This window comes from Hibiscus syriacus, unplaced genomic scaffold (assembly GCF_006381635.1).
Source record: "Hibiscus syriacus cultivar Baekdansim isolate YM2019G1 unplaced genomic scaffold, ASM638163v2 tig00007432_pilon, whole genome shotgun sequence".
NCBI classification, from domain to species: Eukaryota; Viridiplantae; Streptophyta; class Magnoliopsida; order Malvales; family Malvaceae; genus Hibiscus; species Hibiscus syriacus.
Genome location: NW_024062138.1, coordinates 79,651 through 93,147, shown reverse-complemented (window position 1 = coordinate 93,147; position 13,497 = coordinate 79,651). Strand labels below are relative to the sequence as shown.

At 33.9% G+C, this 13,497-nt stretch overlaps 3 protein-coding genes and 1 pseudogene across 3 annotated transcripts; 1 reads left to right on the top strand and 3 right to left on the bottom strand.

Annotated features, from left to right (window-relative positions):
- Positions 1 to 496: 496 nt before the first annotated feature.
- LOC120201529 lies at positions 497 to 1,075 on the top strand (annotated as a pseudogene).
- Positions 1,076 to 2,442: 1,367 nt separating this feature from the next.
- LOC120201544 (3-ketoacyl-CoA synthase 1-like) lies at positions 2,443 to 4,192 on the bottom strand. Its single transcript, XM_039202136.1, has one exon. The coding sequence runs from the start codon at positions 4,161 to 4,163 to the stop codon at positions 2,568 to 2,570; it is 1,596 nt and encodes a 531-aa protein (XP_039058067.1). The 5' UTR covers positions 4,164 to 4,192; the 3' UTR covers positions 2,443 to 2,567.
- Positions 4,193 to 6,055: 1,863 nt separating this feature from the next.
- Positions 6,056 to 7,213, bottom strand: LOC120201543 (CBL-interacting protein kinase 9-like). The gene is made up of 6 exons (XM_039202135.1): positions 7,097 to 7,213; positions 6,846 to 6,947; positions 6,599 to 6,715; positions 6,447 to 6,503; positions 6,281 to 6,360; positions 6,056 to 6,159 (listed from the first exon to the last, which is right to left on the bottom strand). Exons 2-6 carry the CDS (start codon positions 6,906 to 6,908, stop codon positions 6,132 to 6,134), a joined length of 345 nt encoding a protein of 114 aa, XP_039058066.1. The 5' UTR covers positions 6,909 to 6,947; positions 7,097 to 7,213; the 3' UTR covers positions 6,056 to 6,131.
- A 119-nt stretch (positions 7,214 to 7,332) lies between these two features.
- On the bottom strand, positions 7,333 to 8,275 carry LOC120201528 (CBL-interacting serine/threonine-protein kinase 9-like). Its single transcript, XM_039202124.1, has 6 exons — positions 8,207 to 8,275; positions 8,022 to 8,129; positions 7,817 to 7,897; positions 7,694 to 7,747; positions 7,483 to 7,608; positions 7,333 to 7,402 (listed from the first exon to the last, which is right to left on the bottom strand). Exons 1-6 carry the CDS (start codon positions 8,273 to 8,275, stop codon positions 7,343 to 7,345), a joined length of 498 nt encoding a protein of 165 aa, XP_039058055.1. The 3' UTR covers positions 7,333 to 7,342.
- Positions 8,276 to 13,497: the final 5,222 nt, after the last annotated feature.

The window sequence follows — 13,497 nt, the reverse complement described above, 5'->3', positions numbered from 1 at the left end:
GATAACTAAATTGAGTGTCTCATTTGATTGTGTGATACTATAAAAGTAACCCCGTAATTCTATCATTTAAGGCGAGATAAAATATAATTTTAGCATTATCTTTTTATAGTTTAAAGGGTTAAACTAAAAGTTTTATCATGTAAGGGATTATGGCTTTTAGAATACTCTTTTTAATTGTTGAAATCACTCGAATTACGCAAAATAAAGTTATGATGAGTAATTAAGGTTCATTTTTTTCGAAAATAATTATTATGGTCGGTTGAACTCTGTAGATAGGGATTAATTATATTTTTACTTGTTAATATTGTACAAGGACATATGATAACTTTTAACCTTTGTTTGAAGAGTCAAAACTCCGCTTATAGAATATGTCAATTAAGTACACGTAATATACTTTTTAAATTCTTATAGTGGAAACTAAAAAAAATATTGTCAGCTAAATAATTATCTTCACAATTACCCCAACATTTGATTAAGGGTGGTGAGATGAGCACAGATAAAGGGACCATTAGGAGACCAGATTCATGATTTTCAAAACAAAATAGTGACAAGCACGAGTTTGTTGTCCACGAGCAAGGGGCTTACAAGTCCTGCTTTACTAACAACTCTCCTTACCACGAAACCATTGATTTGATATACAAGTCGGGCATTTTACGTACAGTCATCAGCATGCAAAAGAATGTGAGTTACAGTTATTTGTTTTTCCCTTTTGTTTTCACTTTGGATTATATTTGTAAATGATGTTTGCAGAGCATATCGATCCTTTGATGGATCAGATATCAAGGTTGGAGGAAGCTCTTTACAACATCCAATTCGAACAGCATTGGATCGAGTCTCAGACCGATCGACAGGCAATAGGTATTAGCTTTTTAATGTTTTAATCTCCCGAATTCTTCATTTTTGGACATGGGGCTGCGTGCAGTGAATGATAACTTGGAGCGACGAGCACTTCACAAGGCAATGTTCGAATCAGCTGCACTTATAGCGGCAAGCGTCCTTCAAGTTTTCCTTTTGAAACGCATGTTTAAACGAAAGCTTGGAACATCCAGAGTGTAATCCTCTCTTATAATATTAGCTTTCCGTTTTGTTCATCTTTTCGCACTGTATAGCTTGTTTTGTACTTATTTAATATTAGTATCACCAACATGGCATTAGAATCAAACTGTGTCGAAGATTACTGTAAATCCCTCGGCTGTTGCAGGAACATTGTATTCACCAAACTTCGACCCTCTCCTGTATGCCATACGCATAGCAGCTAATTAATGATGCAATATTAACTTTCTTAAATGCATACAAGGCAATAGCAATAACAAGTAAAGTGTAATTTTTTTACCAAATCCCATTCAATCCCTGAGATTTGAGAATTTTTAACGTCCAAAAATCAATGATCACATTAATAGTATCACCAGCAAGCAAACAATTCATTACTGAAAATTATTATCTTAAATATTAAAAATATAAAAAATTTGTTTTTTACATAAAAAATAACTAAAATATCAATTAGAAAAGCATAATAACCTTAACTCCTAATCTATAAAAAATGTTAAAAAAATTAAACCAAAACAAATAAAATAAAATAAAAGGTCTCATCTTCTCCGGTAAATTATTATTTTTTGTAACCGGAATATCATCTTAAGAATCAAATAGTGACGAGACACGATAGAACAATAGAAACAATATAGTTGAAAATCAAGACAATTCGATGATGAAATATCAAATATTTAGATTTAAGAAAAATTGAGCTTGTATTTGGGTTTAGAAAAAGAAATAAATTGAAAGATATATTTTATAAAATTTCGACCACCAAAGATGAGACTAACATCGACGAATGAAAGCTTGATCAAATTCGTGATTAGCTTAAAAAATGTGAGAAAATAAAAAGAAAAACATAAAATAAGTTTTATATAATTCTCCAAAATGATATTGTTTTGATTTATTTATCATTGTGATAAAAATATCTATCTGTACTGCCGCATCGTTTAAATTTTGATAGCTAAATACTTACATTACAATTAAATGAAAATCAGGTACTATAATTTAATATAAAAATCAATGAAATAAATAATTCAAACTCTAAAATTTAATACAATTTATCATATTTTTATTTGATATTATATTATTGATGGGAGAATATTTTATGTGCCTAATAGACACGTTTAATTAGAGGTGGCAAGTGGATCTCAATTTGGGTAGGTTTGAGTTTGGTATTTTTAGGTTTAAGTTCAAGTGATTTTGGGGTTAGATTTTTGAGATGATTTAACTTTATAAAATATTAAAAATTTGATGATTAAAAAGTAAAAAGAAGTGAAAAATAAAAAAAAATTTAGAAAAAATAAAAATTTGGTTTATTAGCAATTGATAGAATTATATTGTATAAAATATCACTCCAAATTTAATCCCAAGAATGATGTGAATAAAATTATCCATGTTTGATGTGCCTAATTTACCAGAAAATAGTTTTTATTAAAAGTGAAGAAAATTAAAAAAAATTCAATTAATAATATAGATGTGTAGGAACCCCACCGCCTATGGCAAACAGCCTACAGATCCGGGCCAGGTCAGCATTCTCAAGCGAGAGATATTTTGACCGGATATTTATCAATTTCATTCTTCCAAGGATTTCCTCTTGACTCATTCACGGGAGTGGACCTAAGAGCTCTCCAAACAGCACTGTTACACTTGAAACCCGACCCGAATGCAATCTGCCACACCCGGTCACCGCCCGATACCCGTCCCTTGGCCTCCGTGTAAGCCAATTCATACCATAATGAGCTACTCGAAGTGTTTCCGAATCTATGTAGAGTCATTCTCGAGGGTTCCATGTGCCAATCCGATAACTGCAAGTTCTTCTGTAATTCATCCAGCACCGCCCTTCCGCCGGCGTGGATACAGAAATGCTCGAAAGCGAGCTTGAAATCGGGTATATAAGGACTCACTTTGGCTTTCAAAAGCTTCCTCCGGACGAGCGTGATGAAGAACATGAACTGCTCCGTGAATGGTAAAACGAGGGGACCCAACGTGGTGATATTGGTTTTCAAAGCGTCACCGGCCACGGCCATCAACTCACGAGCCAATGAAACTCCGATCTTTCCTTTGTCGTCCTCTCTTTGGTACACGCAGTTGTAATGTCTGTCGTCGGCTCCTTTATGGGTTCGAACCACATGAACAAGCTGGTACTTGGAACAAGCCTTATCTCGTGGCTTGTTCGACAACAGGACCGCGACTCCACCCATGCGGAATATGCAATTGCATAGCAACATGGATCTTTCATTCCCAAAATACCAATTGAGAGTAATGTTTTCGGTGCTCACCACTAAGGCATACGTGTTTGGGTTGGATTGAAGGAGGTGTTTTGCGAGATCGATCGATATAAGGCCGGCACTGCAACCCATTCCCCCGAGGTTGTAGCTGTTGATATCTGTACGTAGCTTGTAATGGTTGACAATCATGGCCGAGAGCGACGGTGTCGGATTAAACAAGCTGCAATTCACAATAAGAATGCCGATATCCCTCGGGTTAACTCCGGTTTTCGAGAAAAGTTGGTCGACTGATCCGAACATGACAGCTTCAGCTTCAGCTCGAGCCTCTTCCATGCACAGATTCGGTGGCTTAGACGTTATCCCTCTCGGGAAATACGTCTCGTCGCCTAGTCCGGACCGAGTCGATATCCTTCTCTGAAACTGAAGCGTGTCCTCCATGAAAGCGCCGCTCTCTTCAGTCATATTCAAGAACGAGTCGACCGACATTTTACGATCATCTTCAGGCTTGTAGCAAGCAAAGTCGAGGAGATAAACCGGCCTGGATCGCTTTGCATAGTAGAGACCGAAGAGGAAGAATAAGATTAACAAACCAGATAGTCTCGTAGCAGCATCAATGCTCTCAAGCCTAAGGGCTTGGTTGGTCCATAACTGGGAAACTCTGTCCGGTTTCAGACCGGTGAACTGAACTAAAGCGATAATGAACAAAGGTAGGATAAGAGCAAATATGAGAACGGTGACCGGGTTACATGAATAACCGTAACCCAATTTAACGTATTTAAGCTTCACAGATTGCAAGAAATCAGGCAACCTTTTACGGATCCTGATGACAGCGGAGGACGAGTCTTTGAACGCCATTTCCGCCGTCAGACGTTCTTTGTCCATCTCTATACTATCCCTATCCATAGTTTGAGTGGCTCTGAAGGAAAAATGACTGTTTGCTTGTGTTTAATTAAAGAAGATGAACTAAAATCACCTAAAAAAAAGGGAAAATCTTGCTTTTGAAGCCTGAGGGAGAGGGAAGCTAGACCAGTAGGAATTAAATACAACAATAACTACAAAAAAAGGAAAGTTGGACGGAAACAGAGTGTTGAATTAATGGTGGGTAGAGGTCCAAGAAAAGGATAGATAGCTCAACCAGCTTAAGAATATATGTGTTACGGGATTAGTAATTTAGCAACAGTAATATTAATAATAATTAAAACATTTTCGTTTTTGAGACAAAATGTTGAAAAACTGGGGAAAATGCTGGTATTTTAGAGGTGTGGGAGTTGGGATGCTAATTGATGACTGTGCCGCCATGTGAGATTAGGAGGTTGCTTTCAAGGAAGCTGGAAGAGTGCTTTGCTATCCTTTGGATATTGCCAACAAAACTGGGTTGTGTTTCAAAGCTCAGCAACGGAGGAAAGCGTAAATTAAAAGGTCAAAAGAGAGAGACGCGTGGAAATCGGCCGGTGGAGTTTAGGTGACTTGCAATAGAGAATAATAAATACAGGCTAAGCTACATTGGTCAAACAAGGTTGCCGCTAACTCTCCAAATTCCCCAAACACTGTACTTTCCGGCCTACCCTACCGGTCTTAGGTTCTACTTAATTAATTCTAAATTTCTACTTCAAAATATTGTTTTCTTATCATTCAATTCAATAAAATTAAAATCAAAATTTAAACTTGCTTTACCCAATCTAATTCAATCTAAACGGGCTTTACGCAATTCAATTTGGATTTATTAATCTAAACTGGCTTTACCCAATTCAATTGGAATTATATATATGTTTTTATTTAAATTTAGTTATAAAGTTGTTTGTTTTCCTCATTTTGATGTTTGAATAATTTTTTTTATTGATTTATTCTTTGAAATGGTAAACCTTTATTTCTATTTAAGCCATCTATTAGGATGATGCGAACAGCTAAAAAAACTGTCATAAAATGTTATGATAAAGTGCGATAAAATAATTATTTTGTTAAATATATAAAAATTAGTCAAAAAATAGGAAATATTTAAAATAACGATTCTTAATTTTTTTTTTAATATATATATATATATATATATATATATATAATTTGATGCTTTGTAAAATTATTTTTTAAAATATTACTCCTATTTTTTCAATTTCTCTAAAAGAGTTTTCTTTTTCTTTTTCAAATGACCATTTCCTAATGCCATCACGTGTTAGGTACTTAGTGGACCACATCATCTTTGCATGTGACATTAATCATGGATATACAAAGAAGGATATTTTTAAAGGAAAATATATATTGTAACCCAAATTTGTTTATATTTCTTAATAATGAACAATTGATGCAGTTATTTTAAAAAATAATAATTGATTTACTATTATTAGTTTATATTAAATATTATAAAAATTATAATATGAATAATCCTCTCAATTTAATTTATTTTAAATTTAAATTCTTAATCTTACTTAAAAAAATCAAACATTTAATCCCTAAATTAATAGAGTGTTGATTTTTCTTGTTAATTTGTAATTGTCCTTTGGGTAATGAAAGAAAAATCCTAAAACTGCCAAAACAACTGAACAGAGAAAATTATAAAAATATTAATATTATTTATAATTTCTTTTATATATTACATTTAATTATTCTAACGTAATTATACAAATGTGCAAATATATAATAATTTTTAAAAAAATAATCAACGGAAGGAAAAAAAATAAGTGTACATCGTTAATTAACGGTGGCTAAGCTAGAACAAACGGTCGCATGCCGCCTTCTTATGACCTGCACAATCAAATAACAGTCGAGAAACTTTATTTTGACATGAAATAAACTAAATGAAATTGGAATTAAATGCATTTAATGCCCACGCACTTCTCTTTTCTTCAGGAATTCCATCAGTTTTCCAGATTATATCATTCAATCCAGATGAAAAGTTTTTGTAGAACTGTCATGTTAAAAAAACCACAGCTAAAATGGGGTATCACACAGTTATTGCAAGGTTAGATTTGATCGACATTCGACAAATTAGAGTTAAAACAAAAACAGATTAAAATTCAAGTGTGTACCTTGTGAAACTCCAATGTGTCTCCGCCGGTTTTCCGGAACTCCACCACATGTAAGCAGGGAGCAACCTGGATTCGAACACCTGAGATCAAAGAGCGATGAATTATCGTGTTGTTTTTCTCCGATATCGAATAAGATGTGCATTGTAAACAGGGAGTATTGTGTTACCTCGGTAGCTATGGATAGTTGTCCCTTTCTCCCTCTTTTGTCACCTTTCAACTTCATCTATGGCAATGTGAATTATACAAGTACATGAGACATGAAACAGAAGTTGTAGGCATACAAACAGCAGTTGCAACGTAGATGAAGATGAATCGAACCTTATAGTTTCGCTTGTCAACATTGAAACCTAGAGGCTTTGCAGCTTCCTCAATTTTGGAGATGATTTCGTTCGGAGGACATTGGGAAGCAAAACTGGTTTCTCGCTTCGCAGGACGCTGCCATTCCAATTCGGATCAACAAACAAAAAGGGATACACTCAGCTAAGATGGAAAGTGGGGATCCAGTCTAAACACATTGCATTCAACATTCAGTATAGTGAAAACTAGAGGGATTTTAATTGCATACCATCTCAAACAAATTGTCTAGACTAAAGCTTTGCGACCTGGAGATGAGCTCGAAAGCATTCATCGAAACAGGTCTCACTTTCCTTTCTGTTACAAGATTTTCCTGGAAAACGGAATAACATTAATCAAGTACTTGGTTTTGGGACAACAGATAACAGTCTATCAGACCACGTTGTAAAGCGCTTGTATATGCTTCTGTAGTCACTCTGTTTAGGCAGAGAAACAGAACAGATAGAGTATGAAATGAACTACCGTTGAGTCATTAAAGGCGTTGTCGATGTCATCGAGATTTATATCCTCTTCCTGCTCGAATTGGGGCGGTTTGTACCCTTTCTTGAACCATTCATCTTCTAGAATTTCAGGAACAGTTATACGCTGGCACAATTAACACGCAAATTTTCAACACAAATGCATGTATCATACACAGTAAAGAGGCTTCAAAGACAGCAGATGATCATAAAATGCAAAGCATGAAGGGTTACCGTAAGAGGGTTTGGATCAAGAATAAGTTGCACTAGTCGTCAAATATGAAGGACAAGTGAAATCGGCCTTTGTGATCTGAAAATTTTATCAAGATGTACCAAAAGTCATAAGCAACTTCGCATGAAAAAGAGAAGGCGGATATGGAGGTTACTTACTTTCTTATACAAGCATATAAGGTTTGGTTCATCAAAGGGCAAATAACCAGCCATAAGTACAAAGAGAATAACTCCACAAGACCAAATATCCGATGCTCGACCGTCGTAACCTTGATTTTTAAGCACCTGATAAGGAAATATCGGACACGAATGACGAAGAAACCGCAGTATTGTGGCTCACTATCTTTATGAAGTCATGGTATATACATTCCTCTGGAGCAACATAATTCGGAGTCCCACAAGCCGTGAGAAGCAACCCATCCTCCTACATTGGGAAGAATATTGTTATAAGCAGGAACAAAAGTAGGATTTTATGGTTACACTATATGCTTACCCGAACTTGCTTTGAAAAAGCACTCAATCCAAAATTCGATATTTTAAGAACACCATTGGAATCCTGAAGAAAGTTCTCAGGCTGCAAAAATGGACAATTACATATGGAATTAGAAGCTAGAACGAACCAAGCTCCAATTTCTAAAATCAAAAGCTTTGAAACACACTCATCTAATGAATCAGTTACATCAAAGGGAGAGTTGAACCTTCAAATCTCTATGGAAAACGCCTGTACCCTGGCAGAAATCAACAGCATTAATAAGCTGCTGGAAATAGCTCCTGGCTTCATCCTCTTTGAGTCTCCCTCGCATGGCCTAAAAAATATCAAAGATTTTTGGTATCATAAACAATAAACTCCATGAGCGTTTATAACTTAATGACAACCGCTTACAATTTTGTCGAAAAGCTCGCCTCCACCAACGTACTCGATCACGATATAAATCTTTGTCTTGCTTGCCATAACCCTAAACGGGATTAATCAACCTTACATCATAATTCCAGGGATTAATTTGTTTACGTACCTCATAGATTTTAACTACATTGGGATGCTTTATAAGCTTCATTGTTGATATTTCTCTCTTTATCTGCCCCAAACAAAATCACCCTTAATCCAAAAGAAAATGATTGAATTTCAGCAATGGGATTCTTGTTTACCTGTTCGACAATCCGGTGACGGAGGACTTGATCACGGTCGAGGATTTTAATGGCGAGACACTCGCCGGTCTCGACATTCTTAGCGAATTTAACCTTGGCAAAACTCCCCTCGCTCAAATTCCTTCCCGGTTCGTACTTCCTACGCGTGTCCTCGTCGTCCGAACATTCACCGTCGTCGTATCATTACTATTCTTTTTCGTGCTCAATTTTCCACCTTCAACCTCCGTAGCAGAAACAACGGAATATGGCTTTTTGTTGGCGTGGCGGGAAGGAATGGAGGGTGGCAACGGTCAGGGAGGGATAAGAGTGAAGGATTTCAATACGAATTATGTCATACGTATGAAGCCATTAATATTGGTAGATGGAAATGAGTGGAGCCCGGAATATGATGACGTGGATTCGGAAATAATCTGTTCCTTCCGTGGCTGCCGTGAATTGACCAAATTCTCCCTCTGACCTTGTCCATTTAATTTCTTACAACTATATTTGCTTTGAACGATCAATTTTAATTTAAAATGTGATAGAATCAAGTTGAACAATGAGATATTTATATGGAGATTAATGAATTTATTTAAATTAAATATATTTAAGTATATTTAAATGTGCATAAATCGAGTGATTTCAATAGTTAAAAATGTTATTAAAGTTTTAAGTTCGAGTACCACACGGAATGTATGAAAATATAATATTAACTGATTAAATTTTTTAAGCAAATATTATTTTATATTCGTGCATATTAATAAAAAAGACAATATTAGAAAAATCATAACCATATGTCATTTGATACAGGCAGGACACGATCCTTTGTTGCGGTGTAATTGATTTAGGCCAAAACCCACGTTCTCTCTCATAATTGCATAATTCATCTCTTCTTGCAGGATGATCAAAGGCCCAAATCCTATCTCCACCTGATTTCTTTAGGACCGGAAGGTAGATACGTACATCTAGGACTTAATTAAATTTTATATATTTCATCGGTCATCCATCTCATCATAATTTAAAAGGACTTCAATCGATTTGAATTTATCTATATTTTATAGTGAAAAAAGGCACTCGAATCGATAAATATATATATATATATACAATTCTCATATTTATTTGATAAATAAAATAAAATAAGAAAAGATATAAGGGTAAACTATATAATTGTTCACTTTTGTTTCATTTTTTTAAACGTATGTCACTCAATTAAAAAAAGTTAATTGTAGTTACTTTTATTTTGTTTTAATTAAGATGCGATCACTGAAACGTTAACTTCGGCTAGTTTGATGACATGACAAATTAGTAAAAGGGTCTAATTTTACTTTGACCCCTAAACTTTAAATAAAATACTATAATGGACCTCTTTATAAACCCAAAATATTTTAAGGACAAAAATTTAATTTACTCCTTTTTTTTAATATGTTTTCTTCTCTGACCCCATCTTCTTGCGCCGCAAACCTCCATCTTCTCTACCAACGGAAAATGAAAAAAAAATGTTTTGAGTCTTTTCTCTAATGGACTCCCTTTCAAATTACCCCACCCTCTTAGATTATATTTTTAATTTTCTTTTTTTTCTTACCTTATTTAATTTCCGTTTTCAATTCCTTTTCTCGATATTTGATATTTTGGTTTTTGATATTGAATGGTATTTGGTTGTTTGATGGCGAAAGGCCGGCGGTTGACCACCAGCAGAAGCTAGCGGTTTCTCGGAAACTTTAGCTATGGACACGGCCAAGGGGACACTACCGTTGACGACGCGGAACTTGGTGAAGATGATGTTTGGTCGATAGTTGATAACGTCGAAGATCGAGACGACGACGGCACTGTCAATACTTCTCGACGCCATGGAGCCCACGCGCTGAAGCTGAGAGTAATGGGAATTTGGACGTGAGGGGGAGTTATCGCCGTCGAATTCCACAAGGCGAACGGCACGTGGGTGGGCTGTCCTTGGCTTTCGAGGATTCTTCAACGAAACCTAGGATCGTGCACCAGGTTCGTAGCCAAGACGACGTGGGGGCAGCAGCTTGGAGTTGAAGAGATGAGCGGGGAGAAGTTGATGGGTGAAGGACAAAGAGAACTGGAAAGCTTGCCATTGTCCATGTTTCGAGGGGGAAATGAAGAGTTGAGATATGGAAAGTGGATAACGAAGATGCCATAGGAGAAGCTGATTTGAAAGAGAAAGCAAAAATTAAATTTTTATCCCTAAATTATTTTGGGTTTACAAAAAGGTCTATTATTAGTATTTTATCTAAAGTTCAAGGGTTAAAATAAAAATTAATCCCTTTTATTAACATATCACGTCATCAAACTAACGAAAATTAACATTTCAGTGACCATATCTTAATTAAAACAAAATAAAAATAACTACAGATTAACTTTTTCAAGTCGAGGGACTGTACATTAAAAGAATAAAATAAAAATGATCAACTCCGTAGTTTACCAAAATATAAAGAAAGTATTATTATAATAATCCTTAAATATGTAATATTTAAGAGATAATTGCATTACCATCTAATGTCAAAAATTAGTTTTGAATTTTAGTTTTGACCTTGAGTTTGTTATGGGTCCGGATAAAAATAAAGTTTACAATTTTAGTTTAATTTAAAAAGCGCAATGTTTAAATTCATATCCAACATTTAATTGCCTAGTAACTTTAATTCATATTTATTTTATAAATTTTAGCTTTTTACTATTTTATTTTATGTCACATATAATATATGTATAAATGATGACATAACATTTAACACATGTCACAAAGTAATGATATGCCATTATTGTGTATATATAAATAATGACATGTTATGTAACACGTGTCCAAAGTGATGAAGTGATATATATAACGTGTTTAATATAATAAAATAATATATATTATATGTTTGAAGTATAGACATGTCACATCAATATAAATATTTTATTAATTAAATTTATTATTTATTTTTATTAAATGAATCTCATCTAATGTATCATAAAGAATATGAAAAAATATAAAAGTAGTGATAGCATGAAAATTTAATAACTAACCATTAACTTGAATTAATAATATATAATATAGTTGATAAATATATGTCGAAAATAATGAATACAAAATTGAGATGTTAAAACCGACTGGATAATTAAATAAAAATAACAGAAATGAATGAACAGTAAATTGTGTCATGGCGAACTACTATTTTAAAAGTAAACTGGCAACGATAACTGTATACGCGTGCGAAGAACTTGTCATACCACATTCAACAAACAAAGGAATGAGTTTTCATACATAAACCTTTTCAAAGGTAATTTCCTTCCAAATGTAGGATAAATGACATAAAAATTCAGAGCATTACTAACAATATATTCTTACATTTTATTATTCATATAATAACTTATTTTATAATTAATATGTTTTTATAATAATGTATTAGTATTATTTAATTAATATATTATAAAATATTAATAGTACTACTATATTCAATGTTTCTTTGTTTGCGTCACGAGTTATCAAGTGGCCCACATCATAACAAAATGCCAATTATTTTCACGTCGAAATTGTAAAGCCTTTTGCAAAAAGTACGTAGAACGTGACCAAAATATGTGTTCATGCACCTTGAAGTAAAATGAATAAAATAAGTCCTAAGCGACAGATATTTCATCGTACGGGAAACGAGTGTCAGTAATTATCCATAGAATATGTGATTTTCATTGAAGCCCTGAAAGAATTGCCTTTACTGAAGGTGTTTGTTTACGTTTCTATTGTTCTTCTATGGCCTCCAAGGCTACAGAGCAAGGAGAACACGTCTTTAAACGGGCTGATTTTCCAAGTCCGTAAAGCGATCCATGACCTGATTCTTGTTGTGTTCTCTTTGACATTAAAAACTGGTACGTGCTAATTTACACGTTTATTTATTTAAAGCAATCACTTCGTACTAATTTACACATTTATTTATTGGGTAAAGTATAGTAATGGTCACTGAACATTTCTGAAGCTTTCATTTAAGTCCCCCAACTTTTAAAACTTGCAATACAGTCCCCTAACATTTATTCCATTTGCAATATGGTCCCCCAACTTAAACCACTGTTAGAAATTAGGGTAAATTATATAATCGGTCATTAAACTTTTCAGACACTTGAATTTAGGTCTCTCAACTTTTAAAACTTGTAAAACAGTCCTTAATTTCATTATAAACTCCAATTTCCAAAGTAATTCAATTTCCTTCTAAACCATTGATTCTACTAAATCATAAATGATCACTGTATGAGCAAATTCAGGTGAATCATAAATGATTGCACTGTAAAGCACTGAAGGGTTAGGTACTCAAATCTGATAAAAAATAGCATGCAAGAACATAGTGGTACTTAAATCATAATGCTCCAAATGAGTGTTCCGAATTTCATATAGTCAAAAGTTGAAGAAATGAGCAGAGTTTATGGGAAGTTGAAATACCGAATAGAGTGCTTCCATTTTGCTATTCGGGATGTTTAATCAATGCATATTGTTATTCAAAATTGATATAAATAGTTAAACAAACCTCAAATTTATATTGAAATAAATATTGTCAAATAGTAAATTCATGTTCAAAATTTCAAAACACCTTAATTTCATTCTAAACCCTAAATTCCAAAATAATTCAATTACATTCTAAACCTTAAATTGAAGTATTTTAGAATTTGGGGTTTAAAATTTAATTGAAATATTTTGGAATTTAGGGTTTAGAATGAAATTGAATTACTTTGGAAATTGGGGTTTAGAATGAAATTGAGGACTATTTTACAAGTTTTAAAAGTTGGGAGACCTAAATTCAAGTGCCCGAAAAGTTCAATGACCGTTAACCTAATTTTGTAACAGTGGTTTAAGTTGAGGGACCATATTGCAAATGGAATAAATGTTGGGGGATTGTATTGCAAGTTTTAAAAGTTAGGGGACCTAAATGCAAGCTTCAGAAATGTTCAGTGACCATTACTATACTTTACCCTTATTTATTTAACTTATTTCTCTGACGCGCGGTACGTGCTAACTTTAAGCCACTAGTGTTACTGGTACCTAATCTGATAGGGCTTTCACTACTT

Bases quoted from the DNA above. Each gene is read 5' to 3' on its own strand.
- LOC120201528 (XM_039202124.1), bottom strand. From the start codon at position 8,275: ATGGCAAGCAAGACAAAGATTTATATCGTGATCGAGTACGTTGGTGGA. The intron at 8,130-8,206 runs GTAAGCGGTTGT...GATATTTTTTAG, and splicing joins GCGAGCTTTTCGACAAAATT to GCCATGCGAGGGAGACTCAA. The intron at 7,748-7,816 runs GTAAGCATATAG...TTCCCAATGTAG, and splicing joins CTTTTTCAAAGCAAGTTCGG to GAGGATGGGTTGCTTCTCAC.
- LOC120201543 (XM_039202135.1), bottom strand. From the start codon at position 6,908: ATGAATGCTTTCGAGCTCATCTCCAGGTCGCAAAGCTTTAGTCTAGAC. The intron at 6,716-6,845 runs GTATGCAATTAA...TTGGAATGGCAG, and splicing joins TAGACAATTTGTTTGAGATG to CGTCCTGCGAAGCGAGAAAC. The intron at 6,160-6,280 runs GTACACACTTGA...TTAACATGACAG, and splicing joins ACACATTGGAGTTTCACAAG to TTCTACAAAAACTTTTCATC.
- LOC120201544 (XM_039202136.1), bottom strand. From the start codon at position 4,163: ATGGATAGGGATAGTATAGAGATGGACAAAGAACGTCTGACGGCGGAA.